Below are 26,203 nucleotides of genomic sequence, written 5' to 3'. Positions count from 1 at the left end.
ACATGGTACTTTGAGGGTATGGAGACAAACAGTAAAAATCATATGTCCAAATAAATTGTGATCTCATATATATATATAAAGCTATTAATCCCCCATTTTTTCCCAATGAAGATCCAGGAAGTTTTTCAGCAGACTTCAAACTACTCAGGGACACAGATGAAGGTCAAATATCCTCTTAAAATATATATCAATTTAGGTACACATACATGGTTTAAAATCACTTGTTACATACTTTAATGTTCAGGCAATTCAGGAAATTTTTATTCATACTTTTTCAGTGCCTGTCAACACTTAGAGGAACTACTTGCATCTTCTCATTACTTGAGCACATTGCTTTCACTTATGTCAAATTGGCGAAGACAACTTTGCTTTTTGAATCTGTGTCTGATGCTCTCGCTGGACACTTTATATGAAGCCACAGTACCACTTGTTGTTTGTCAGCACAACTGTGTATCCACTTAGAATATTGCATTTTTACAATGACCTTTAAATGGCATATAACAACATCTAACACTGGCAATAGAGGGTCACATACTACAATTTGTGTTAAACTTCTTAGTGTTTTTAAAATTACTTGTTAGGTGACCTCCAAAAGCATCCCAAACTGGGTGTTATATGAGACTATTAAGACTTGCGTATAAACGCATTATGTTTGAGCACATACAATAAAAACATATACTTCTTAGCCCTTTGCTTCTTTGTCATTAGCACTAGAGAAGTAGATTTCACCCAGTTGAGGTACTTATTTTTTTTTAGCATGGGTGTTTTGTTTCTTATAAAGAACACTGCATTGTAATAATGCTATATGGAGGCATTGGTAAACTTGTAGATTCTAAAGTCGTGGCTCTAAAACTTGTTTTTATAGAAAAAAAGCCCCCTTTAGGTAGCTCCCACATTTTCTGCAGTTCTTTTTGCATGGGTAAATGTGACTGGCAATTCCCTATTCAAACCACATTGCCTCTTTACTACAGGGGACAGCAGTTTGCTCAGCAGATACAGCAACAAAATCCTGAACTTATAGAGCAACTGAGAAATCACATCCGGAGCAGATCATTCAGCAGCAGCGCTGAAGAGCATTCCTGATTTAACCAGGGGCTCAAGCCCAAGATACAAATGGTTTATGGCTATGAATGAAGTATTTGTTGTAGATAGTACCCCCTCCCTCCTTCAAAAAACCAAACACCATATCTGATGTGTGAAAATAATGGAGGAAAACCTCTTGTGTATATTCTTAAAGAATAAATCTGTTTAGACAATAGGTTTATCACAAACAAACTCAAAACATAACATGACTCCTTTTGAAATGATCACTAGCCATGTTAAGTGCCAATATAGCACTGGGATAAGGTTCCATTTTCAAACTTCTATCATATTTGTATATTAGACTTAATAGCAAAGTATATTTATTGAACTCTAGTAGGACTATTTGTTGGTAAGCTCTTTAGCTCCAATTTCCCTTAAGCAGTTTTTTGAGAAGGGAAATGACCCAAAGGAAAGGTTTCCTATGCTGGTTGAGAAGAAGTGTACTTGCCACTGAGCAGTATGTCAGGAAAGAAGGAATATTATCTAGGTTTAGCTTTGATAAGTGCTATCAGTAATGAATATATAACATGGGAACCAATATTATCTTTAATGTTGCTTGTTCTGGTGAACAGAGAATCTTAAGAGCTGTTAGAAAGTAGCACTTGATGCAAGGGATGTTTTGAAAAGAAAAAATTGGTAATGCAAATGTATAGAAAGTAAAGGTAGGACGCTCAGGTTTTCTGCATAGTTCTTAACTAATCTTGTCTGCAGTTTGGTATTGATAACATTAGCATGGCCACTTATGCTAAATACACAATAAGATACATTTAGAAATCCTTAATGTACTGGTTAGGTCAGTGGTACAACTATTTGACTTAATTATCACAATTTCCCCAGTGGTAACCTTACCTTGGAAACTATCAAATATAAATATATTTAACTAAGCCAGTGACCTGGTCCTAAGTTAAGGATTTTCTAAATGGTATTTAATTGTGTGCCCATAAACACTGATTTTTTTAAAAAAGAAAACTTAGTAATTATTTGATGGATAACAAAAAGCATCTATCACTAACATTGCTTGTTCATGTAATCTTCTGTGATAATTTGGCTTGGCATGCCAGTCTTATAATTAACATAATTTAAATTTGATGCAATTTAAATATAACAGGAGACTTAAAATATTTTATTATAAATTAGATGCATATTAGTTAGTGGAGAAAAGGGGCATTAGGTATTAATTGCATGGGTCTAACTACATTGATGATGAGAGTTTAATTCCAACTAGAGTATATTTTTTGTTTATTAATCATGAAATTGGTGCTGACATGTAATGACTTCACAAGTTTTACGAGGGAAAACTGAAAAAGGAAGTAATATAAATTTTGTGGGGTTTTTTTTGAGATGGAGTCTTACTCTTTTGCCAGGCTGTAGTGCAGTGTTGCAATCTCAGCTCACTGCAACCTCCACCTCCTGGATTCAAGCGATTCTCGAGCCTCAACCTCCCAAGTAGCTGGGATTATGGGCGCCCACCACCATGCCCAGCTAACTTTTTTTTTTTCTTGAGATGGAGTCTCTCTCTGTTGCCAGGCTGGAGTGCAGTGGCGCAATCTCGGCTCACTGCAACCTCTGCCTCCCAGGTTCAAGTGATTCTCCTGCCTCAGCCTCCCGAGTAGCTGGGATTACAGGCATGCGTCACCATACCCAGCTAATTTTTGTATTTTTAGTAGAGACGGGGTTTCACTATGTTGGCCAGGATTATCTCAATCTCTTGACCTCGTGATCCGCCTGCCTTGGCCTCCCAAATGGTGGGATTACAGGCGTGAGTCACCGTGCCTGGCCACCAATTTGTTTTTAATGGAGACAGAGTTCCACCATATCGGCCAGGCTGGTCTCAAACTCCTGACCTCAAGTGATCTGCCCATCTTGGCCCCTCAAAGTGCTGGGATTAAAGGTGTGAGCCACTGTGCCTGGCCAGGAATAATACAATTAAATGAGTAATCGTTCAGATGATTAGGCCTTATAGAACCCTTATCAAAAGACTAATTGGCCGGGCGCTGTGGCTCATGCCTGTAATCCCAGCACTTTGGGAGGCCAAGGCAGGGGGGATCACCTGAGGTCAGGAGTTTGAGACCAGCCTGGCCAACATGGTGAAACCCACCTCTACGGAAAATACAAAAATTAGCCTGGCTTCGTGGCGGGCACCTGTAGTCCCAGCTACTCGGGAGGCTGAAGCATGAGAATTGCTAGAACCTGAGAGGCGGAGGTTGCAGTGAGCCGAGATTGCGCCACTGCACTCCAGCCTGGGTGACAGAGCAAGACTCCACCTCAAAAAAAAAAAAAAAGAAAAAGAGACTAATTATTTTGTATCTTGAAGTTTAAAATCCAACTTTTCTCTTTCTCCTTTGTGACGTCAGAACAGTAGTTCTATAACTTCATTGTAAGAATCACCTGGAGAATTCGTTAAAGATGCAGATTCAGGGCCACGTGTTCAATTATGATACAGTAGGTCCTGTAATAACGCCTAGGAATGGCCATTTTTAAACAGTACACTAGGTGGTTTTGATACAGATCCAAGGACTCTAATTTAGAGGAACACTAGGTTAGAGGTTTCTCAATTAGACCTGCAAACACCTAAGCACCTGGGCTAAAGCTACAACGAAGATCTGTATGAAGATATATAGTTCTGCAGAATTTAAAAAGAGCACAATTTAAGTCTTCGGCCCTCAGAAGTTAAATTCGTATTCCATTTAAGCCAACTTTGATTTAAGTTAGAATGAACTCCTAGTATTCTAGTATTAACACAGAACAAAGTACTACTACTAACACATAGAAGTCATTACTGTGATATAAAACGCAAAATAGATCCTTAATTAAAAATCAGTCACTCATATTCAGTGTTGAATAAGAAGTTAAAGTTTCTAGCATAACTATCTTGAGTGCATTAAAAATGCTTTTAGAGCAATAAGATAAGCTTCTAGCTGACTGCCTAGAAAAACAGAAGATACAAATTCACAGTGTCAGAAATGAAAGGGGGGATACACAACAGACACTATAGGTATTAAAAGGCTAACTAGAAAACACCATGACCAACTCAAGGATTGTATATTTAACAACTTAGATGAAACAGATTCCCTATAGGATACAAACTAGAAAGCTCACTGTAGAAACAGATAACCTAAACAGACCCATATTTATTAAGGAAATTGAGTTTGTGGTTAAGTTAAAAACCTTCCAGTAAAGAAAACTACAGGCCCAGATAACTTCAATGATGAATTTTACCAAACACTTAAGGGAGAAATAATATCAATTCTAAACAATCTCTTCCAGGAAACAGAAGAGGAGGAAATACTTCCCAACTCATTTTATTTGACCAGTATTACCCAGACAAAGATACTGTAAGAAAAAAACCTTTAAAACAATGTCTTCATGTGCTAACATCTGTAGTTAAATTAGCCATTCTTTTTACATGAAATAATGGGAATTGGTATATTTCTTCCATTCCATTTTTCTATTTCTTTGCTAATATACCACCTGTAACAAATTCAATCTAGATGCTATCTGTCCACTTACCTACATTTCCATTCTATTCAAGCCATTTTTGCTCTTCAAGTACCTTGATCACTTTGGAATCATAGCATTGTAAGCTACTTCAAAAAAATTTTGCGTGGTTGGATTGTGCTAGCTACTTTTAAATTTATAAAAAATGCCCCATATATTTTCTTGCTTGTCTGGGAAATATAGTTGCTATCTAACTAGAAAAATAAGAGGGCATTATTAAAGTAACTCTTTAAGCCTCTTACTAAATGTTGGACTTACAGTAACCATATTTCTTGTAGAAGCTGTAGCTATTATGATACTGTGTAAAACAGAACAGGTTCTATATATGCAAATGACATTTTCATTTAATGTACCAAATTGTGTATCTAACTTTTATAATATAGGTTAAACAGATCCTTTCTAAGATGGCATTATTTAATCTTTACTTAAAACTATGAAAAATATGTGTCTAAGTTATTGTTTATAAACAGAAGAGACTATAATTAAAATATAGAGCAGATTCCAAGTGACCATCATGTTACTTTTAAGATTTAAAACAGAATGAAACAGAAGATTCAGTCATAAGAAGATGCTTGAAAAACAATCCAAGTATCCAATGCAGTGGCTATAAAATATTATTTCATCATTTAATCAATCTTAATCATTTTGAAACAAAGACAGACTTCAATTTTACACTGCTTGCACTTTATTTAGTACAGACATTTCATTAATTATTACTCAATTTTGAGGTGCAAACCTTCTGAATATAGCTTTCATTCTGGACCAAACAATTTGTTATGGCAATAAATAATGATGCATTGAAAAACCAATTTTTGTATTTGATTTAATGCAGTCTTACATTTAAGAAATTATATATACATTCTTGAATTTCAACTTACCAAAATAGAATAGCTTTTATTTAACAGCCTAAGCTTTTGTTTTCCTGACAAACACTGAAACTTTTTGTTACATTAATGCTGCAAAGTTGTTTATCACCTCAACTTTCTCACTGCTTTGCTCATAACTAAGTGTGATTACATGGAGAGAGAAAGTTTTGTAACAGTAACACATGATTTAGAGTTTATAATCATATCAGAAGATGAGAATTATTTAAATATACCTTATAAAAATAAGTGGCTTAATCAATGAGAAAAAAACCCAGGAGTTTTTGGCTTATAATTAGAAAATAAGTATTATTCTTAGTTAATAGTTAATAAAAAAAATCAACAACCTAAAAAGTAAAACCAATTCTGATGTGTTCAGTAGCTGAAAGATATGTATGTTTGTAGGTATAATATACAAATACAGACACAAACCATTACCGTAATTTTGAAAACAACTGGAAAGCTTATAGTGTGTTAACAAATATCAGGTTATAAGAGGACTACCCCCTTTGTTTTAAGCAAACTTTTTCTGCTGACTGAATAGCTAGGAAAAACTGGAGTTAACTGAAGTATTTCTAAACAAAATATTACAAAGTTCTAAGAAACAACTCTATCTTCTAGATTGAGGTCAGCCAACTATACCCTGCAGGCCAAATCTGCCCAGCTGTCTCTTTTTTTTTGAGACAGAGTCTCACTCTGTCGCCCAGGCTAGAGTGCAGTAGCATGATCTCGGCTTACTGCAACCTCCGCCTCCCGAGTTCAAGTGATTCTCCTGCCTCAGCTTCCCGAGTCCAGCTGCTGCTTTTTGTGTACACCACTGTACTTTTTTTGCCTACTGGCTGCTCTTGCAGTACAATGGCAGAGTTCAGTATTTGTGACAGAAACCTTACGGCCTGCAAAGCCTAAAATATTTAGTATCTTGTACCTTACATAAAAAGTGTGCTGACTCGTGTTCTAGATACTTGCTAGGGACAAATAGTCTCAGATACACAGCTTTTGGAGAACAAAGTCCAATGGTCATCTAAAATGAAATTAAATAATAGGTGTAGAAAATATACACATGTTCATTTCGAACATAAATTACAAGATAAAATCAGATCTCTTCAAAACAAATATTTAATATTTTAACCATTTTACAGGAAAGAAAATTTAAGTAACATATTTACTTCGTTGTTGACGTCATCATTTTACAAAGGTGACAAAAAGAGCAGTTCTGTGAAACTAAATGAAAAGCCTAACATTGGAAGTTTCCTTCAGCTTTCCACTTTAATGGCAGAAGATATCACACAGACTTGTGCGATGTCATCATATTCATATGTTCTCTTTAAGAATGTGTCTGTTAGTCTTAAGCCAGAGATGCTCTATTGAGAGAGAGAGAGAGAGAGATGAGTCTAAGTTTTCATTCATTCAGAGGAAATATGGATATCACAAATGACTTGTAAGTTAACAGCACCCTAATATTGGAATTTTTGAAAAGACAGCATACTTGCAGTCCCTGTACTGAAGAAAGCAGAGTAAGGGCAAGACAGAGCGAAGAACTTGGATGCAGCTTTCCCAGCTGTCTTCCTGAAATTCCACACCAGTGGATGGAATTGGTATTGCACATTTCCAAAACCAGATCCATAGTCCTTTCACTGCTGGAGGAATCAGAATAATAGGAATAAATCTTGTTCATTTCACAAAGAGGTACTGCAATATTTCTACTATTGACAGTAAACTTGTTTTCTCCATATCCAGGAGAATAAAAACCAGAAAGAGAAAAGCTATTATAACATTTTTATATCACTTAAGATAGAATCAGGAAGATGAAAGGAAGTCACACCTTCTAGCACTTAAAATGGCCTCAGACTAATCTGCCTGTCTGGATGTTGGCCTTCTGGTTCTATTACTCAACACTGGCCTCCTGGTGCTGATCTGGTGCTGCCATTTTTCTGGGAGACTTCCACACATTTGTGACTAATCTTGTTGCCATATATTCTCACTATTTCTGTTAGGTACTCTACAGGAAAAGAAGAAAACAACTGATTCTGGTCTAGTCCTTTTGATATCTAATCTATGTTACTTTACCATAACTTGGGAAACAACTGGCAGGATTCATAAGATGTAAATACTAGTCAGGTTTGCTAACTGGATTATTTACCAAGAAAAGACTACTTCTGCTTATAACAGATATCACCATTCAGCTTAAATAAGTTAAAAAAACTTTTAATGAAAGTATGCACATTGTTCTTTTTTAAATAACCAAAAGGCTCATAATGAAAAATAGTCTCCTACCACCATTCATGGCTACTTATGGCTTTTAGCTGTTTATTCTTATACTTGGCTCCAAATTTTAAATTGCTTATTTAAATTTTATTTTTTTTACGCATATTGACTTTATAATATTAACTTGTATATGCCTGAATCTCCCTAACAAACATTTGAGATGGCTACTATGTGCCAGAGACCAGGGTAGATGCACTACATGAATATTGTTAATTTCACAAAAATCCAGTAAAACTTATATATGTTGTGTGCATGTGTCTGTGCATGTCCCTGGTGTGTAGGGGCAGGGAATGACATTTATATAGAGAGGAAACTAAAGATGTAAGAGACATATGCTTTTTAGAAAACTTGTTTGAATAACCAAAAGTTAAAGTGAACACCAAGAGAAGTTAACTTTTGAAAAAAATAACACTTGTGAGCTGGTCAATAAACTGATTTGCTGAAAAAACTTAAAAAAAAAAAAAACAAAAATTCCCCAACACCCTGTAACACCCTATAAGCACAGGGTCTTTCCCCTGTATTGTTGTTTACTGAGCTCACAATGTGGCAGACATTGTGAATTATATTCACAATGTGAATTATTCAAGTCCCTTCTCTTGAATAATTCCAGTCCAGTGAGAAAGAGACTAATACTTACAGTAATATATGAGTGTCACTAAATACACAATATATAAGTGTCACTAAAAAACTAAGTTAAAATTTTCTATGATAGAGAAGGCATGAATACGTGTGCTTTGGAAAGTCTGGGTAGCTTCATAGAGGAAGTGGGTATTTCTGTAATTTTGAAGGATAAATATTTTCTATCTTTCTAATACCAAAAAGAATAAATCTGGAATTAAAAGGATTATACATTCACACTAAGAGAACTGGGATTCATCACTGCAATATTATTAAAATACCCCAAATAATAATACAAACCAAGTGGTAATACAAGTAGGAGCAGAGGGCATAGGACTGGAACTTAATTCTATTTTTTTCTGGTTTCAAAGCCCTGTGCTCTTTGCTTCCTGACAGTTCAGATTATGCTCTCTCTTTACTGTCAAAACCCAGTTGTCGAATCAATGATTTCCCCTTACATTAAATCCATAAGCAATGTTTGGTTTCTTAATACTTAAGATACAGCTCAAGTACAAGCATGCCTCAAAAAATCTTGCTACTTCAATTCATAATATATTAATACATAAGAACCTATTAGTTCATGTTTTGGTGAAGGAAGTATAAACAATGAATACCTACCTCATAGGGTGTGACAAATGAATGAAATAAAATACAGAAGATGCATAATACAATAGGCCCTTAAAAATATGTAATTATACTGCTACCAGATGAAGAATTTTACAGTACTCAGTATCAATATCAGAGAAGGCTGTATGTCAAGAGGAAAACTTAAAAGGAGATAGTAACAAAAAGATTTTAAAATTATCTTCTAGGCAGGTGAGGTAGAAAGGACATCCATCTACAAACAGTGGCATTACCTGCAGTTTGTTATTTTACAGGTAATATGAAAAGGTTCTTCGAGGTTTACAGTATCTGGTATTGCCTCCAAAGACAACCTAACATCTCCATAACCTGGAGCCTAAGAAAACAAGCAACACAGTTAATGTATATCTATCACAAAACCTTTCCATTTTAATGAAGGCACCATAGCAAAACATTCACTCAACAGCTGTTGGGTTTCCAAGCTGATGTTCTAAGAAAATACTTCTGATTCACTTTACTTGTCTCTCATTTTAAGTTCTTTTGCAGCTACTGCCTATGGAATAGCCCGGCAGACCTGGACTGTTTTTGTTATATAATTATTCCATGTTCAGTAGAGTTAAGATGAATCTCACAGGTAAGTAGTCAGTAAAGAAATTTCAGGGATTTGAAGGGACACTTTCCAGATGCTGTAGCTTCTATGTCTGTAACTCTAAATAGGTAAAGTTATTGTCTAAAGAAAGAGGGGGATGATGTTGAAAGGAGCCAGGAAGAAAATCATCACTTTTTACAAGATGCACAGATGAGGATGGATTATAACAATACGAAGGCTTGGAACAGGCCATGGCAGAAAAATAACTAACGGCTATACTTAAGTGGGCCCAGGAATCATCATCATCATTTTTTTTAAATTACTGCCTCAAACAGTGGAAAGAAAAGTAAAATTTGGAATATGTCAAAACAGGTAATATTCAGCATAAAGGGAGGAGAATCCTGTCATATATTCTTACAAGCATAAGAAAAAGAAGCCTGGTAGCTATCCCTACTCTCAGAGAAGAAATTAGGTAAAATATGCAACCAATGCTTATAAGATAACTTTAGTAGAACTCACCTTCTGAGATGCCTCAGATTTTTAACATCTTAAAAATGGTAGGAACTGAGTAGGTGAATGAAGTAAGTCCAAGAGTTTGAGGACATTGCAAAATAGAAAACCTTAATGTATTTGGAAGTCAGAAGAAGAGTGAGCATGTGTTACCAAAGGAGAGATACTTGATAAAGTTATTTTAATTTCTGTTTGATAAAGAACACATGTATTAAGGATAAATTAACATTTGACCATTTTTCATTCACGGCAACACCAGTCTTCTACCTACCTATCAGTGAAACTATTAATCTTTTCTTCTCCAGTAGTATTAATGCCTTTTATAGTGCTCCAATTTTTTACTGCTGGATGTAGAAAAAATTAAGTTGTTCTAACTACCTGTCTCTCACACACCAAAACCCCAGTGAAGTTTTTTCCAGACTCACCATTCTTTGAAGTTGGCTGGTCTGTAACCTTCCCCTTTCACCTAGATTTGTTTTCCATACTATATCCAATTTTCCAATTACTGTTACTCCCTTAATTATGCCTGCTTTTTCTGCAAATTCCTTCTTTGGCTTTAGGCAGTATAAGTACTGGCGTGTATCCATTGGTTGCAAATATGCTCTTGACCCAAACGTAGACACACTGAGAGGGGTGGAGACAGAGATGGAGAAAATTCTCTAGCATCTTTTAGAAGAAAAACCATGGCTGTGATTGTTCCTTTGGATAGGAACTGGATGATGTACCCTCCAAAGATCAACAACAGAACATGTTAGCGATTTCAACACAAATAAAAAGAACGTATACTGCAATGATTTATTTTCCATTCATTTTTTTCAGTTGATATTGAAAATCTTGAGGTTCTTTATAGTAATTGGACCCTAAAAGTGGGGGGGTCCCTTTTTTTAAAAAAAATAATTTTAAGAGACAGGGTCTTGCTCTGTCACCCAGGCTGGAGTACAGTGGTATGATCATAGCTCACTGTTAACTTCTAACTTCTGGGTTCAAGGAGGTTCTTTATAATAGAATGTAATATATTACTTATAAAACTGAACATGTATCAATTAACTGAAAAGTGCAACAGAAACCAGAACCTTAAGTATCCTGTCTCTTTTCTCTAAAATTATCAAAGATAATAGTTTAGAATAATAAGAGACATACCATTCTAAACTAATTTTCAAAATTAACTAAAACATTTGAAAAGAATGGAAAATTGTTTTCCTCAGTGAGGATGAAAGAGGCTATGAACTTTTCTGTGTGTAACCAACCTAATAATATAAAAGCAAACTTTTCATTCCTAATTAAGAAATTCAGATGCTATCCCAAGCTGTTACCTTCTTCTTCTTCTTCTTTTTTTTTTTTTTTGTTTGTTTAAAATACAGGGTCTCTCTCTGTCACCAGGCTGGAGTACAGTGATGCAATCATGGCTTACTGCAGCCTTGAACTTGTGGACTCAAGCGATTTTCCTGCCTCTCTCCCAAGGAGCTAGGAATACAGGAGTGTACCACCATGCCCAGCTAAATAAAAAAAAATGCTAAGTTGCCCAGGTTGGTCTAGAACTCATGGCTTCAAGCGATCCTCTGGCCTCAGCCTTCCAAAGGGTTAGGATTACAGGCATGAGCCACCACACCCAGCCTATTACTTTCTTATGTGTATTATTGTCAACCTTACATTTATTCTTCCTCTTTTAAATTAGCTGTGGAAAGGTGTATGTATTTCCTTTTCACAAAATATTAAACCATCTATTCCTATGTCCTTTTCTTTTGATGTTGAGAGAGTATTTCTTTTTTAAACCCACATTCACCCTTATTCTTTTTAACTTCTCCACCATTCCTTCACATTCCTCCATTTTATCATTTGCAGGATAGCAATGATAGGATTCATATTTACCTCACTGGATTTTTATGAGACTTAAAAGACCAAATGCTTTGAATAGTAAAACATGAAACGCAAAGGGCTAGGATCTTTATTGTTATGTAATGGAGGGATGAAGATGGAGCACAGGAGAGTTTTTGGAAAGTGAAACTATTTTGCATAATATAGTAATGGTGGATACATGTTATATATTTGTCAAAACCTACAGTACTTTGCCTATAGTCCCAGATACTTGGGAGGATCGTTTGAGTCCAGAAATTTGACTTCAGCCTGGGCAACATTAATGAGGCCTGTCTCTTAAAAGAAAACAAACCAAAAACCAAAAACAATAAAACATACAACAAAAAGTGTGAATTCTAATGTAAATTATAGACATTAGTTAGTAATAAGTGTCAGTATTGGTTCATCAATTGTAGTAAATGTACCACATTAAAACAAGATGTAGGCCAGGCACAGTGGCTCACGCCTGTAAGGACAGCACTTTGGGAGGTTAAGGCGGGCAGATCGCTTGAGGTCAGGAGCTGAAGACCAGCCTGGCCAATATGGTGAAACCCCATCTCTACTAAAAATACAAAAATTAACCAAGCGTGGTGGCATGCACCTGTAATCCCAGCAGCCTGGGAGGCTGAGGCACCAAAATTGCTTGAACCCGAGAGGTGGAGGTTACAGTGAGCCTAGATCAAGATCATGCCACTGCACAGAGCTGGACTCTTTCAAAAAATAAATAAATAAATATAAAAAAACAAGATGTAAATAACAAGAGAAACTGTGAGGAGTGGAAGAGGGTATGTGGAAACTCTACTTTCTGATGAATTTTTCTATGAACCTCAAATTCTTTAAAAAAAAAGTCTATTAATTAAAAAAAAAACCCACTGAAGAGCAATGGATGTTTAGAAAACCATGTATGTTTCAAAACAAGGATAAAGACTTCATAATTAATATTTACCTTTCTCCAGCTTGGCTGACTGAATTTAATTCTGTTACATTGTACATAATAGATGGCTCCAATGAAACTTTCTCCATAAACATAGGTGAGGTTGTCATATTCTGAATCTGGGCTTCCAGAAATACTTCATCAGTCTGAGGATATGAAAAAAATATCCACCAAAGTGTGGTGGCATTTAAAATATTTATCTCAACAAAAATATCTTATCTATATGAAGAAAAAATATTAACCACAAATGTGATTAGTTCATGCCTGCAAATCAAAGTTATCACAATTAATGCAAGAAAAGAAATCTTCACCCTATCATAATTAACAGGGGCAAAGTCAAGTGTTAGTCAACTGATACCTTGTCAAACAATGGATGGAGGATAACTATATTTTGTCTTAACATCCCAAAATACTTAACTGGAATTTCATTTACAAATACTCTAATTCTTTTCATTAGGTATTAAAATATTAAAATGTGCTTTAGTATGATGAATATACCTATGCTCCTATAATTTCAGTATTACGTTAAGATAATTAAGTCTTCATTATAATATGGCAGTATAACTTTGTCATATTAATGTCAATTTAGATAGTGTAGTGACCACTAATACTATGAATAATCTATTTTGTCATCTTGAAGGATTTAACTTTTTAAATTAAAGCAATTTGCGAGTGGTCATTAGTGATTTCTTAGTTCATTTTAAATGTATATTGAGGGCTAAAAAAAGAAATGTGGATTATACTTCACCATCGTAGAGCTTTTAAATCAGGCAAAAGGTATTTTGTAGCCTCCGTGACAGATTTTAAAGCTTATGCTATTCAGCAATATTTGCCAGTAGGTAATTTAAATAATTAGATAAATTAGATAATTAGATAAATTTAGATAAATTAATTCCCCTAATTATGCTAAACATTATTTTATGCTATTTGGTTATTATTTTCCTTCATGTAATTGAAGGATAACAGATTAACTTGATTTATCTTTGAAACAAACCTACATAAAAAATGATACACTAAGGGTATTCAAGAATGTTTTTCAAAAGTTTCATAGTAATATGTTTACTACACATAAGTAACATAAAATCAACTATGACCGAAAAATTTGCCACTTAAGAGCTTTTTATTTTTTTGAGACAGAGTCTCATTCTGTCACCCAGGCTGGAGCGTGGTGGCATGATCTTGGTACACTGCAACCTCCACCTCCCGGGTTCCAGGGATTCTCCTGCCTCAGCCTCCCGAGTAGCTGGGATTATAGGTGCGCAATATCATACTGAGCTAATTTCTGTATTTTTAGTAGAGACAGGGTTTCACCATGTTGGCCAGGCTGGTCTAGAACTCCTGACCTCAAGTGATCCACCCACCTCGGCCTCCCAAAGTGCTGGAATTACATGCGTGAGCCACTGTGCCTGGCCTATGAGCTTCCCCCACCCCCACAAGATGGAGTCTTGCTCTGTTGCCCAGAGTGGAGTGCAGTGGCAAGATCTCGGCTCACTGCAACCTCCGTCTCCCAGGTTCAAGCAATTCTCCTGTCTCAGCCTCCCCAGTAGCTGGGACTACAGGCAGTGCCACCATGCCCAGCTAAATTTTTGTATTTTTATTTATTTTGAGACGAAGTTTCACTCTGTCACCCAGGCTGGAGTGCAGTGGTGCGATCTTAGCTCACTGCAACCTCTGCCTCCTGAGTTCAAGTGATTCTCCTGCCTCAGCCTCTCAAGTAACGGGGATTACAGGCAAGTGCCACCATGCCTGGCTAATTTTTGTATTTTTTATAGAGATGAGGTTTCACCATGTTGGCCAGGCTGGTCTCAAACTCCTGACCTTGTGATCTGCCCGCCTCGGCCTCCCAAAGTGCTGAGATTACAGGCATGAGCCACCGCGCCTGGCTGAGCTTTTTAAACACTAACACCAAGAAAATGAAAATCATTTGCAAAAATATAATGATTAAGTTATAATATAATGTACTATTATCTAAAATAAAACAGATTCTTTAGTCTTTGGGACATGTGTTCAAATGAAAATAGAAATAAAATGATTTATCAGTTTAAAAAAATGTATCATTTATTGGCATTTTTTGGTTACTGGTTCTAAAAAAAAGTACATATAGCCCATCAATCCATTGCTTTTAAAAAAATAACCACAGACCCACATTTCAATTTAAAAACTGCAATTTTCTGCATAAATTTAGGAAGAGCTTAGATAAAAAGAAAAACAAGCAGCATAATGGAAAATCAAGTTAGTTTGAACAGTTAGTGTAAAGCAATTTGATATTTTAAAAATTAAGAATTCAGTGCTAAGGCAGTTGATATTACATATGTAATGTGATATAAGCAAATGCTGCTTATTGTAAATATAACTTTGAAAATAAAATTTTAGTCAAGTTGGGAAAATTTGCTTTTCTTCTGTTTCATTTTGTCAAGCGGCCATCATTACCTGAGCCAGACTTAAAACTAAAACCACTGTGCATCTGAAAATGAATTTCGATTTATACAGTCTATTCAAAGAACTGAAGGCTAGGATAATCGGGTATTTTACAGTAAGATGATGAAAATCACAAGGCCATTTGACACAAGGTAACATACCTCTAAAAAAAAATCTAAAGAAGAAACACTGAAAATGAGAATTGTTTCAATATGATAATTTAACTTTTGAGCTAATTTTCCCCCACAGAATAGAAAATTGATATAATTAAAAAGTACATAAAATTATATATAATCTTTCTGAAGTCATATAGGTGGTATTCACAACTAACTGTTTTTCCACTATGTTTTGTAAAGAGAGATTAATTAGGCAGAGTCAAAAAGTGGTGAGTAAGAAAAGTATAAAAATTTATAATAAAAAATCAAATTACCACAGAACTGAGGTCACTCTAATGGAAAAATAAAAAAGAATAATTAGAAAAATCAGAGTTAAATGTTAAAGAAAAAAGAATTACTTTAAAATAAAATGCATTTCTGCATTTTTTAAATTACTAAACAAGACAGCATTAGTAAATAAGAAAGTAAACAGGAAGCAACATAAAGAAATATGACAAACCATTTTTCTAAAAAGGTGAAACTGCTAGGTTAAATGACAATGGAATAGAGAAGAACCCTATGGCTGAATACTCAACAGTAGCAAACTGTTAAGGGCACATTTTGGAGCAGAGAGGTATATCCCATGACTTTCTAGTTCTATAATTCTTTACCAACATTGCAATTCTTCATAGATAATTTAGGATGAATATATACTATCCTCCACATTCAGAATAGATATACACTGTATACCTTCTCTTAATTTATGTAATAATGGAATCCTCTTTTTAAGGAATATCTTGGGCAATTAGAGTTCCGTTGATCACTTCAGGGAATGTAGGGCTGAACCACTTGAAAAAATTGAGAATTCTCTTCTTCTTAGTAGATTTCATGGTTAGCCTTTTTTTTCTTATATATTTCTTCAATGTTTTATTAAGAGCAATCTCAAATGTCACCTCCATCAAATGCATAGCTGGAAATCATTTTTTACCTCTCTAGGTACCCAGCATATGTTACTTCATGATTTGGGTTATATGTGTGGGAGGGGATTACATCATAGTTATGTCATGTCAGTCTCCTCTACTGGATGCAGGTCCCTTGAGAATTGTGAAGATGTTCTGTTTATATTTCTCTTCGGTACCTGGCAGGTGACCAAATGTTTGAATCCTAGCTTCTAGTCTCACCAATCTTCCTGCAAGGCTTTTCTATCTTAGAAGACTATAACAAAGTTTTTCATGAACTTGTTTTCCTTTAGGTGATTCACATATTACAGCATTATTAGAAACAGTATCAAAATATATGTTTGAGACAGATGTGGGGCCAATAATATTAACTGTAAAAGGACTACAGCACAGAGCAATAAGCATCACTTACTGATATTACTGTGGTTTATTAACTCCTACAATCTACCTGAAATTCCTGGTTGGGGTCAACATAATCTGCCTCATGCTAGTGGCTGAACAGTATTTGTTTGTCTAATAGGTAATATTAAGTATCTTAGAGAGACCCAAAATGCTATTTGTTCACTCCTGATTTTTAAAGTGAGATCTATTTTCAAAAGTTCAGAATATTACTGAAATTATTTTGATTGAAGTTTGTTAGCAAGATTTAAAGATTATGTCAACATATAATGTTAACCGACAAAGGAAGCAAACAAAATTGTCGTGATTATAAAAATAGAATATTATATATAAGTGAATAAAGACTGCAAAAGAGTATGTATTAATGAAAAATCAATTGGTATGGTGGAATTGTGAATTTTTATTTCTTTATGGAGAGCATGCCACTTCTATAATGTTTATAGAAAAACTAGCAATTTTTAAAATTATTCACAAATCACTCTGAATATTAGCGTTATAAAACTAATTTACAGGTATCTTAGTGTACTACCACATTTTTAATGAAGAAAACCTAAAATAGCTGAATATATGACTCCTGGGAGCCAGTTACAGAAAAAAACCGACCTATTGCCCTATTTTAAATTAATTTTCTAACAGAATAGTTAACATTTTCCCCTCATACTATAAATGACATCTTTTCCAGCAAAAATTAGACTATTTAAATCTCACCATGCTGATTAGCTATACTGTAATTAATCAACAGTATGCCATTAATAACAAAAAAGAGGGAATAAATGCGTATTACTCCAACTCACCTATCCCCCACAAAAGAAACATCAACTTTGTAAACATCTAGTAATCTTCTTGATGATGCTTTTCCCTCTCGTCAAATATGTATGCTCTTTCCTATGTACTTGATATTTCATGTCCATTTGTAACCCTGCCTGAATGCCTTCACTGCTTTGACACTTGTCTGTTTCCAACATGCATTCCTTTCAGACTCCAATCCAGTTTTCCTTCTCTTCCATAAAGCTTCTTTAAACTATTCCAAGATCACATTCCTGAGAGCTCTTGCAGCACATCTTTTCATATCATTCTCACTATATTCCATTCTAGGTAGTTTTGTTATTATATGCATTTTTTCTTTTCTCCTAATAGGTCTTTGCTGCAGGTTAGGTTCCTTAACTTTGACATCTTAGAAATCCTAGTTTATAGTATAAATTTTACTGAGTAAAAGTTCAGATTGTGGATGGTAAAAATAAATATCAAATTTGCCATGTGATTAAAAGTGTCTGATCATTATCTGGTTTTAGAGTAGTAGAGATATAATCTTCATTTCAAAATACTGTATTTGGATATCTTTGAATTTATCACTGGTATGAAACACATGATTTTGGGGGATAAGAGGGCTAGCAAGAGATCTGATTTTTCTGCAGCTCTAGAAGCCAAGATAAAACAGAATCTTAGAAAAGAAATCCAAGCAATAAATCCTTTCTCCTATGGCAAGTTCTATTTTATCTCTTCTTTTTAGGGTAAAAGATAGAGCATCTTCTATTATAAAAGTTACTTCTCTTTTTGCCAAACTTGTTTTTCCCAAGGAGTTTTAAAGCCATTACACCAAACTCAGCAACCTAATTCTGGCTGGCAAACTGACTACCCTGGAAATAATTTAATGTGCTAAGCTTCACTTGTCAGTATTTTTCCATGTGAATATTAAATCTATTTTGCAGTGTTAGATCTACTAATTCAATTTTTGTAAAATCCCAAACCACATGTAAATATTCAACAGATTGCTAGTGTAACAACCACCATTAAATGGAATGAGAAGGCAATCATTTAACGAAAGAAGATGAAAGCCTTATAAAATTAACAATGAGAATAAAAATCAAGACACATTGATTCCATGTAAGTTGAAAAAGATTATGAGACCTATAATAAAATTATTCAATTTTAACTGAAATTTGTGATTTTTTCAAATAATTTACAGTCACGTTGGCAATTTGCTTCAGTATTAGAAATGTATATAAGAGATTTTTAGTCAAATAAGATCTTAATGTTTAATATGAAATCCCATTAAGCACTCAACACTTACCTCTGCATTGTAAAATTTGGTTTTCACATCCAATGGTTTGAGAACCTGGTTAAATAAAGCATATCAATCAGGAGATTGTTATCATGTGACCATTTATTTATTTATTTATTTATTTATTTAAATCAAATACTGTAAGTTTGTCAGTAATTTTCCAATTTTAATTGTTAAAAGACTTTTCTAATAGGTATGCAACATTCTTCCAAAAAAAAAGAATCCCAAATGTATTTTTTGAAAGGCTACCATTATTTCTTGACTGGGTGATAATTACATTACATGGGTTTTTGCTCCATAATATTTTGTTAAACAAAACACATATATTTTATGTATTTTTCTATATGTATATTCACAAAAACTGTTTGCAAAAAAAGCAACTGAGCTAGGTGCAGTGGCTCACTCCTGTAATCCCAGCACTTTTGGAGGCCGAGGCAGGCGGATCACCTGAGGTCAGGAGTTCAAGACAAGCCTGGCCAACATGGCAAAACCCCGTCTGTACTAAAAATACAAAAATTAACTGGGCGTGGTGGCGGGCGCCTGTAATCCCAGCTACTCAGGAGGCTAAGGCAGGAGAATCACTTGCACCCAGGAGGCGGAGGCTGCAGTGAGCTGAGATTGCGTCATTGCACTCCAGCCTGGGCAACAAGAGTGAAACGCCATCTCAAAAAAAAAAAAAAAAAAAAATTGAATCACTTTTTTTCTTTCAAAAAGCATGCAAATGAATGATTCAGCAAAAGAATGGCCGATTTTTTTCCCTATGCATAGCTTTTTGTCTTCCACTTACAGAGGAATGAAAGAAAACCATATACAGTATCATATTTAGATCTATATTTATAATAGACATACGTGGTATTCACATTTCCTCACCCACCCCCCCACATAAATGTGCTAAACCAGTGTTTTGAAACTATTTTTGATGGATGCTGAAAACTGTATATTAATACAAAACTCAACTTAAAGTTCCAGTGATTCCTGGGGTCTTTGAAGGAAGCTCAGTCTACTCACTTCAAATCAATTGTCTCTCCTTTAAATTTCTTTAGAAATTTGAAATTATTTACCCTCATTTTATCTGGACTTTACACTCATTTTATCCCTTGTCTACATTGTGTGTTTTGTCAGGCCATAAAAACAAGTTATTTACTTTTTGGAGACAGAGTCTTGCTCTGTTGACCAAGCTGGAGTGCAGTGGCGTGATCACAGCTCACTGAAGCCTTGAAGCCTGGGGTCAAGCGATCCTTCCGCCTCAGCCTCCCAACTAGCTAGGATTATAGGCTTGTGCTACCTGTAGTCCTAGGTCATGTTGTCTGGGCTATCTTGAACTGGCCTCAAGTGATCCTCCCCACTTTGCTTCCCAAAGCACTGGGATTATAGGTGTGAGCCACTGTGCCAGACTCAGCTATTTTTTTCTTTTATTTTGAATAAACACCTTCAAGTTTCATTACAAAAACATATTGGCAATAATAATTCCTCTGCTTTTATTCATCTTAATTTAGTCTGAGTTTAGACTGCTAGTCATATGACAAATTCAAAAATATTGAGCTATTTGCTTTATTTGGAGCTTGTTTTCCCTGCAGATAAACAGGAATAACTGTATACTACCAGGAAGAAAAAGGCATATAAAAACTATTTACCACTGTCATATTCAATACCTGAAATTTGAAGAATTTTCTAAAATACATTTTTTCTCCAGCCTGAGTTGTATAACTCACAGCACATACCAAGCTGAAACAGAAAGATGTCTTAATGATTCTGAATCATTTTAAATTTTAATAGTAAATCAAACACACCTCAATTCTACTAAGAAATTTGGAAAACACATATCTATGGTGTGGATGTGTGAGACTAGAGCAGGGGAAAAAGTCAGAATAGATATGGACATAATTACATGAACAAGAAAGCTCTGATTAGTAAAATGAACAAGAAAGCTCTGATTTTTGGAGCACAAAATCAGAAGCTTCCTGACTTCACCTGAAAGGTGAAATATATCCCAAAATAATTCTCAGAATAATCAAATATTTGAGTATATAAAACAAGTTCATATAAACTAGAAAAAAATATGGATTAAAAAAATTCCAGCAGGGCACGGTGGTTCATGCCTGTAATCCTAGCACTTTGGGAGGTCAAGGCGGGCGGATCACCTGAGTTCAGGAGTTCGAGAGCAGCCTGGCAAACATGGTGAAACCCTGTCTCTACTAAAATTACAAAAATTAGCCGAGTGTGGTGGCAGGCACCTGTAATCCCAGCTACTCAGGAGGCTGAGGCAGGAGAATCGCTTGAACCCAGGAGGTGGAGGTTGTGGTGAGCTGAGATTGCGCCATTGCACTCCAGCCTGAGCAACAAGAGCAAAACTCCATCTCAAAAAAAAAAAAAAAAAAAGAAAAAAGGCCAGGTGCGGTGGCTCATGCCTGTAATCCCAGCACCTTGGGAGGCCGAGGCGGGTGGATCACGAGATCAGGAGATCGAGACCATCCTGGCTAACACGGTGAAACCCCGTCTCTACTAAAAAAATACAAAAAATTAGCCAGGCATGGTGGCGGGCGCCTGTAGTCCCAGCTACTCGGGAGTCTGAGGCAGGAGAATGGCATGAACCCGGGAGGCAGAGCTTGCAGTGAGCTGAGATTGCGCCACTGCATTCCAGTCTGGGCGACAGAGTGAGACTCCATCTCAAAAAAAAAAAATCCAGATAGATTTCTTAACATAAATGCAATGAGAAATACTGTTATATAAAAAATTTTAAGTTGAATCAAAAACACTAAAACAATTACAAAGCAGAAACAAACTAGGATAAAATACTTGTAACAATAGGAGAAAGTGGTTACATTTTAATATTTAATATGACAAAGGGTTGCCATAAGTTAATAAGCAAAACACCAATAGATCACTCAAAACATGAGAAAAGGAATACACAGTTAAATCACAGTACCATAACTGGCTAACAAAAATGTGAAAATGTTCAGCCTCACAAGTAGTCAGAGAAACACATTAAAATAATGAGGTAATATTTTTCCATTTATCAAGATTTGAAAAAAATTCTTTATAAGTGATATCAGAGTTGGTGAGGGTTTAGAGAAACTGTCTTTCTACCCTGCTAGTGGTTGGAAGAAATTTAGAAAACAATCTTTTAGTGAAAGAGCCTTAAAAATGCTTATGTGTTCTCATAGTAAAACCACTTCAAATATTCCACATAAGGAAACATTAAGGTGTTCATCTCTGTGTTACTTTTAACAGTGAAAAACTGAAAATAAACATCCAACATTACAGTAAACAAAAAACACTGTACAATTGTGTTAGATGGAGTCATGTAAAAAAAAAAAGTGTTTTTTTTTGAGGCAGGGTCCCACTGTGTCACCCAGGCTGAAGAGCAGTGGCATGATCATGGATCACTGAAGCCTTGACCTCTTGGGCTCAAGCGATCCTCCCACCTCAGTCTCCCGACTAGCTGAGACTACAGGCATGCTCCACCACGTCTGGCTAATTTTTGTATTTTTTGTAAAGATGGGATTACATCATGTTTCCCAGGCTGGTCTTGAGCTCCTGAGCTCAAGCGATCTGCCCACCTTAGCCTCCCAAATTATTAGGGATTACAGGCATGAGCCACCACACCCAGCCCAAAAACTGTGTTTTCAAAAAATACTGTCTATTGTGTGTGAAAATGTTCACAGTGTATTTAAAAAAATAAAACTATGAGCAATATGGCCAAAATTTTGTAAAATATTAAATTATTTATACACATTTATTTTATATATGTATGCAAAAAGACTGGAAAGAAATATATTAATATTTTAATAGTGGTTGGTTATATGGGGTGGTAACATTAGCAGGTAATTTAATTTCTCCTTTATACTTGTGCTGCGTAGTACTGACTAAGTAAGGCAGGGGCTAGGAAGAGGACTGATCAAAGCACAATACATGCCTTCTAAGTGCTCACAGTAAGAATAGCATAGCAAGGTAGAGGATCTAAAACTAGGTTTGGATTTGAGTTCTATGTCTTCTAAACTAGCTGCTTAATTGTACAAGTCTCATTTTCTGTAAAACGGAGATTTTACACATTTATTACCATTTCAATAAATACTGACTTATGTTCTCTGCTAGATCCTTGGACTACAGCAGACTTCATGCATCTCCTACATTAATGGGAAAGGCAGGCACTCAGTAAGTAAGTATGAAACATTTTTAAAAATGATAAATGGTGGGTGCTATAGAAGATACAAAAAGTGGGATTTAATCTAGTCTAGCAGGTTAGGAAAACTTCTTAAGGAGGTAGTGCTAAATCTGAGATATGAAAGAGAAGTAGAAGTAAACTAAATAAAATTCCATAGGTATTCCTTTGTAAGGGAAGAATGCATTTCAATCCATGGAGTCTGGAGATAAAAGAAGTCAAATAATGACTGCAGGGTGGAGAGGGAGGGATGGGTGGTGATGGTAAGAACTACTGTGGTTGGTAAGAATTAGGTTGCAGAGAGCTTTGTAAAACATTTGCAAAGTCAGAATTTCCTAAGGACAATGGGAGATCACTGAAGAATTAAGTGACTTATACAAGATCACATAACAAATGATGAAGCTGAAATTTGAATTCTGGGAAGTCTGACTCCAAAGCCCAAAGAATATACATGAAAAAGTCCCTACAACAGAGCTTGTCACCAAAATTAACTGATTAAATAACAGCCAATATTATATACTTCAATGGGCACAAAGAGAAGCAAAAGTGGTAGAGATGAAGAGATAAATGAAAGATATTCAGGAGAATTAATAGGATTTTGTGAACTGACTGGATGCAGGATTTCTAAAGGAGATGAAGAAGTCTAAAATTACTTCAGATGGCTAAAATTTTCATATTGCCTCTCAGACTGAAAGAAAAATAGAGCATTCACATTCAAACACATACACAGGGCAGGAATACAGAATTTGATTTTTTTTTCAGTGTGCCTTATTTTGGTCCTACATTTCTGAGTTCTCAGGACAGAGTGTACATACCTGGTTAAATACAAAACTGAAAAACTGAATTTAAAAATAAACACTATGAACATCAGTTACTAGCATCTCAAAACACAATAAATTTACTTTTAGAGTGCTACCTGGGTTTTAAACATTTTGCACAGCTTTTCATTTTTTAGAGATTGTAGATGTAAAAAAATAAAACTAGAGATAAATGATGATAAACTGGATTTTCTCCCTACAAAACAAACATTTGGTTTAAACTTTATTTCTGGTAAACATGCAAACATAGAACATAAAATTCCTTTTGAAGTAGGTTCCTACGCTTCATGGTGAATGAAAAGAAAGCAAAAATTTCAAACAAAGGCATATATAAGTAAAAACCTTTGAGAACTAATAAAATTAATCCTTACATGTGTGTTCCAATTTCTTTGACTTCATGATGTATGACATCATCAATACAACAATCCGGTTTAAGTTCAGCCACTGCAGCATTGGAGGCTGAAAGATTTAAACGCTGAGAACTTGTCTGAAGATCAGCCTTGAAACAAAGTTTAAAAAAAAAAAAAAGTCCAAATGAGACTGGTTACCTACAGGGTGTGCATGGCTATGAGTGGAAAGAATAGGGGAATAAGAATTAGGAAAGAAGGATGAAAGGTGGGGCAACACTTTTCTGTGTAAACCTTTCTGTATAGCTCCGATGCTTCAAACCATGGCAATGGCACACCCCCCCACCAAAAAAAAAATAAATAAATAAAATCAAGCAAGAATTAGGGAGAATTCAAAATGGAATAATACAAACAGTAACAAATGAACCTAACTGTATTACAAATGAAGAATACAATCGGGCTATAGCAGAGGGAAGGGTAAAAGTGGAACTAACCTAAGTAAGTTTGGAAAACAAAATCTTAATTGTAATCTATGGCTAAAGACAAAAAGAATGGTACACAAATGTACTCTAGCTACAACACACGTGTTTTTTCACTATTTTATGTGTATACTAGGACAAAACAAAATAATACATTGTGGATAACAAGAGACAGGTTTCTTACCTTCAGAGAAAAAAAAAAAGGTACAAATAAGGAAAGGGGGGAAGCTACAATGAAGCCTTTGGTGTTGGACTGGAATTTGAGGCATCAGTATGAACACATGGTTTTTAAATATATGTTCAGATGGACTTCACTGAAACAAATAGATATGTATGTATGTGCTAGTATATAACACTAAAAGATAAGTAATCGTCCAAAACAAAATTATATGTCAGAGACCAATTCGTTTATAAGAGAACTAGAAAATGACATTAAAGCCACCAAGAAAGCACTACCTCGTCTAAAGTAGCACTTTCCCTCCACCCGATGATGCTGCATTATACTTTTTTCTCCTTTTGAACATTTATCACTCTGTCTTAAAACTACCCTCTCCCTTATCTCAATTACTTTCTATCACATTCAACTTTTGCTTCCTTTGTAACATTTATCACAATCTATAATTACCTTATTTATGATTTTGTTTACCTGTTTCTGTCTCCCCTACCAGAAAAGTCTATGGACACAGGAACCTCATCTTCTCTTGCTCACCACTATAGCACAGTGCCTGGCACATAGTAGGCAATTAATCAATATTTGTTGAATAATGAATGGATAAATTTATGATAAAACTTCCAAGGCAAAAAAAAATTGAGGGAAAGCAAAGATCACATTAGGTCATGGGAATTAGTGGAGGTTTTTACATGAGAGTTAGGATTCTTTTAAGTTTTTGTTTCTTTTAAAAAACAGTTTTGCAGTTAATTCTAACCCAATAATCTTATGTTAGACACTTTGAAATGGGATATTTATTAGTGCTGTGTCTTTTGTTATACTCAGTTGTAAAACAATAGTAGCTCACATTTATTTGGTACCTATTATGTGCAAGGCCCTGTTCTAAGCATATTATTCATTTAATCCCCATATCCTGAAGTAGGTATTAGTATTATCCCCATTTCACAGACCACAGACAATGAAACCAAGGCACAGAAAAGTAACAACTTTCCCAAGGTTATACAATTCATAAGTAATAAAGCTGAGATTCAAAATTCTTTTTTTTTTTTTTTTTTTTTTTTTGAGACAGAGTTACACTCTTGTTGCCCAGGCTGGAGTGCAATGGCATGATCTCGGCTGACTGCAACCTCTGCCTACCAGATTCAAGCGATTCTCCTGCCTCAGCCTCCCGAGTAGCTGGGATTACAGGCGCCCATCACCATGTCCAGCTAATTTTTTGTATTTTTAGTAGAGACGGGGTTTCACCATGTTGGCCAGGCTGGTCTTGAACTCCTGGCCTCAGGTGATCTGCCCGCCTCGGCCTCCCAAAGTGCTGAGATTATAGGTATGAGCCACCGCGCCCAGCCCTAAAAATTCTTAAACATTTTTCTTTTGTTTGGAGACAGAGTCTCACTCTGTCACCCAGGTTGGAGTGCAGTGGCACTATCTTGGCTCACTGCAACCTCTACCTCCCAGGTTCAAGTGATTGTCCTGCCTCAGCCTCCCCAGTAGCTGGGATT

General features: G+C 35.4%; 2 protein-coding genes across 12 annotated transcripts in view; one reads left to right on the top strand and one right to left on the bottom strand.

Moving 5' to 3' along the window:
* Positions 1-5,390, top strand: part of SGTB (small glutamine rich tetratricopeptide repeat co-chaperone beta) — a 57,215-nt gene extending 51,825 nt beyond the window's left edge. For all 3 annotated transcript variants that reach the window (XM_024247280.3, XM_002815605.6, XM_054556416.2), the window contains exon 11: positions 972-5,390. In XM_024247280.3, the coding sequence (XP_024103048.2) occupies positions 972-1,083 (112 nt within the window). In that variant the 3' untranslated portion in view covers positions 1,084-5,390. The remainder of the gene's footprint in view (positions 1-971) is intronic.
* Positions 5,187-26,203, bottom strand: part of TRAPPC13 (trafficking protein particle complex subunit 13) — a 41,020-nt gene continuing 20,003 nt past the window's right edge. For 2 of the 9 annotated variants that reach the window (XM_009240748.4, XM_024246650.3), the window contains exons 5-13: positions 24,081-24,208; positions 20,382-20,454; positions 18,739-18,783; positions 15,645-15,662; positions 12,809-12,942; positions 10,434-10,632; positions 9,185-9,285; positions 6,931-7,081; positions 5,249-6,805 (exon numbers count right to left, since the gene is read on the bottom strand). In XM_009240748.4, coding sequence (XP_009239023.1) covers positions 6,698-6,805; positions 6,931-7,081; positions 9,185-9,285; positions 10,434-10,632; positions 12,809-12,942; positions 15,645-15,662; positions 18,739-18,783; positions 20,382-20,454; positions 24,081-24,208 — 957 coding nt within the window. In that variant the 3' untranslated portion in view covers positions 5,249-6,697. 9 annotated transcript variants of the gene reach the window in all.

This window comes from Pongo abelii, chromosome 4 (genome assembly GCF_028885655.2).
Source record: "Pongo abelii isolate AG06213 chromosome 4, NHGRI_mPonAbe1-v2.0_pri, whole genome shotgun sequence".
Lineage (NCBI taxonomy): Eukaryota > Metazoa > Chordata > Mammalia > Primates > Hominidae > Pongo > Pongo abelii.
Note: the sequence above shows the minus strand (reverse complement) of the source record. Positions and strands in the feature narration are given on the sequence as shown.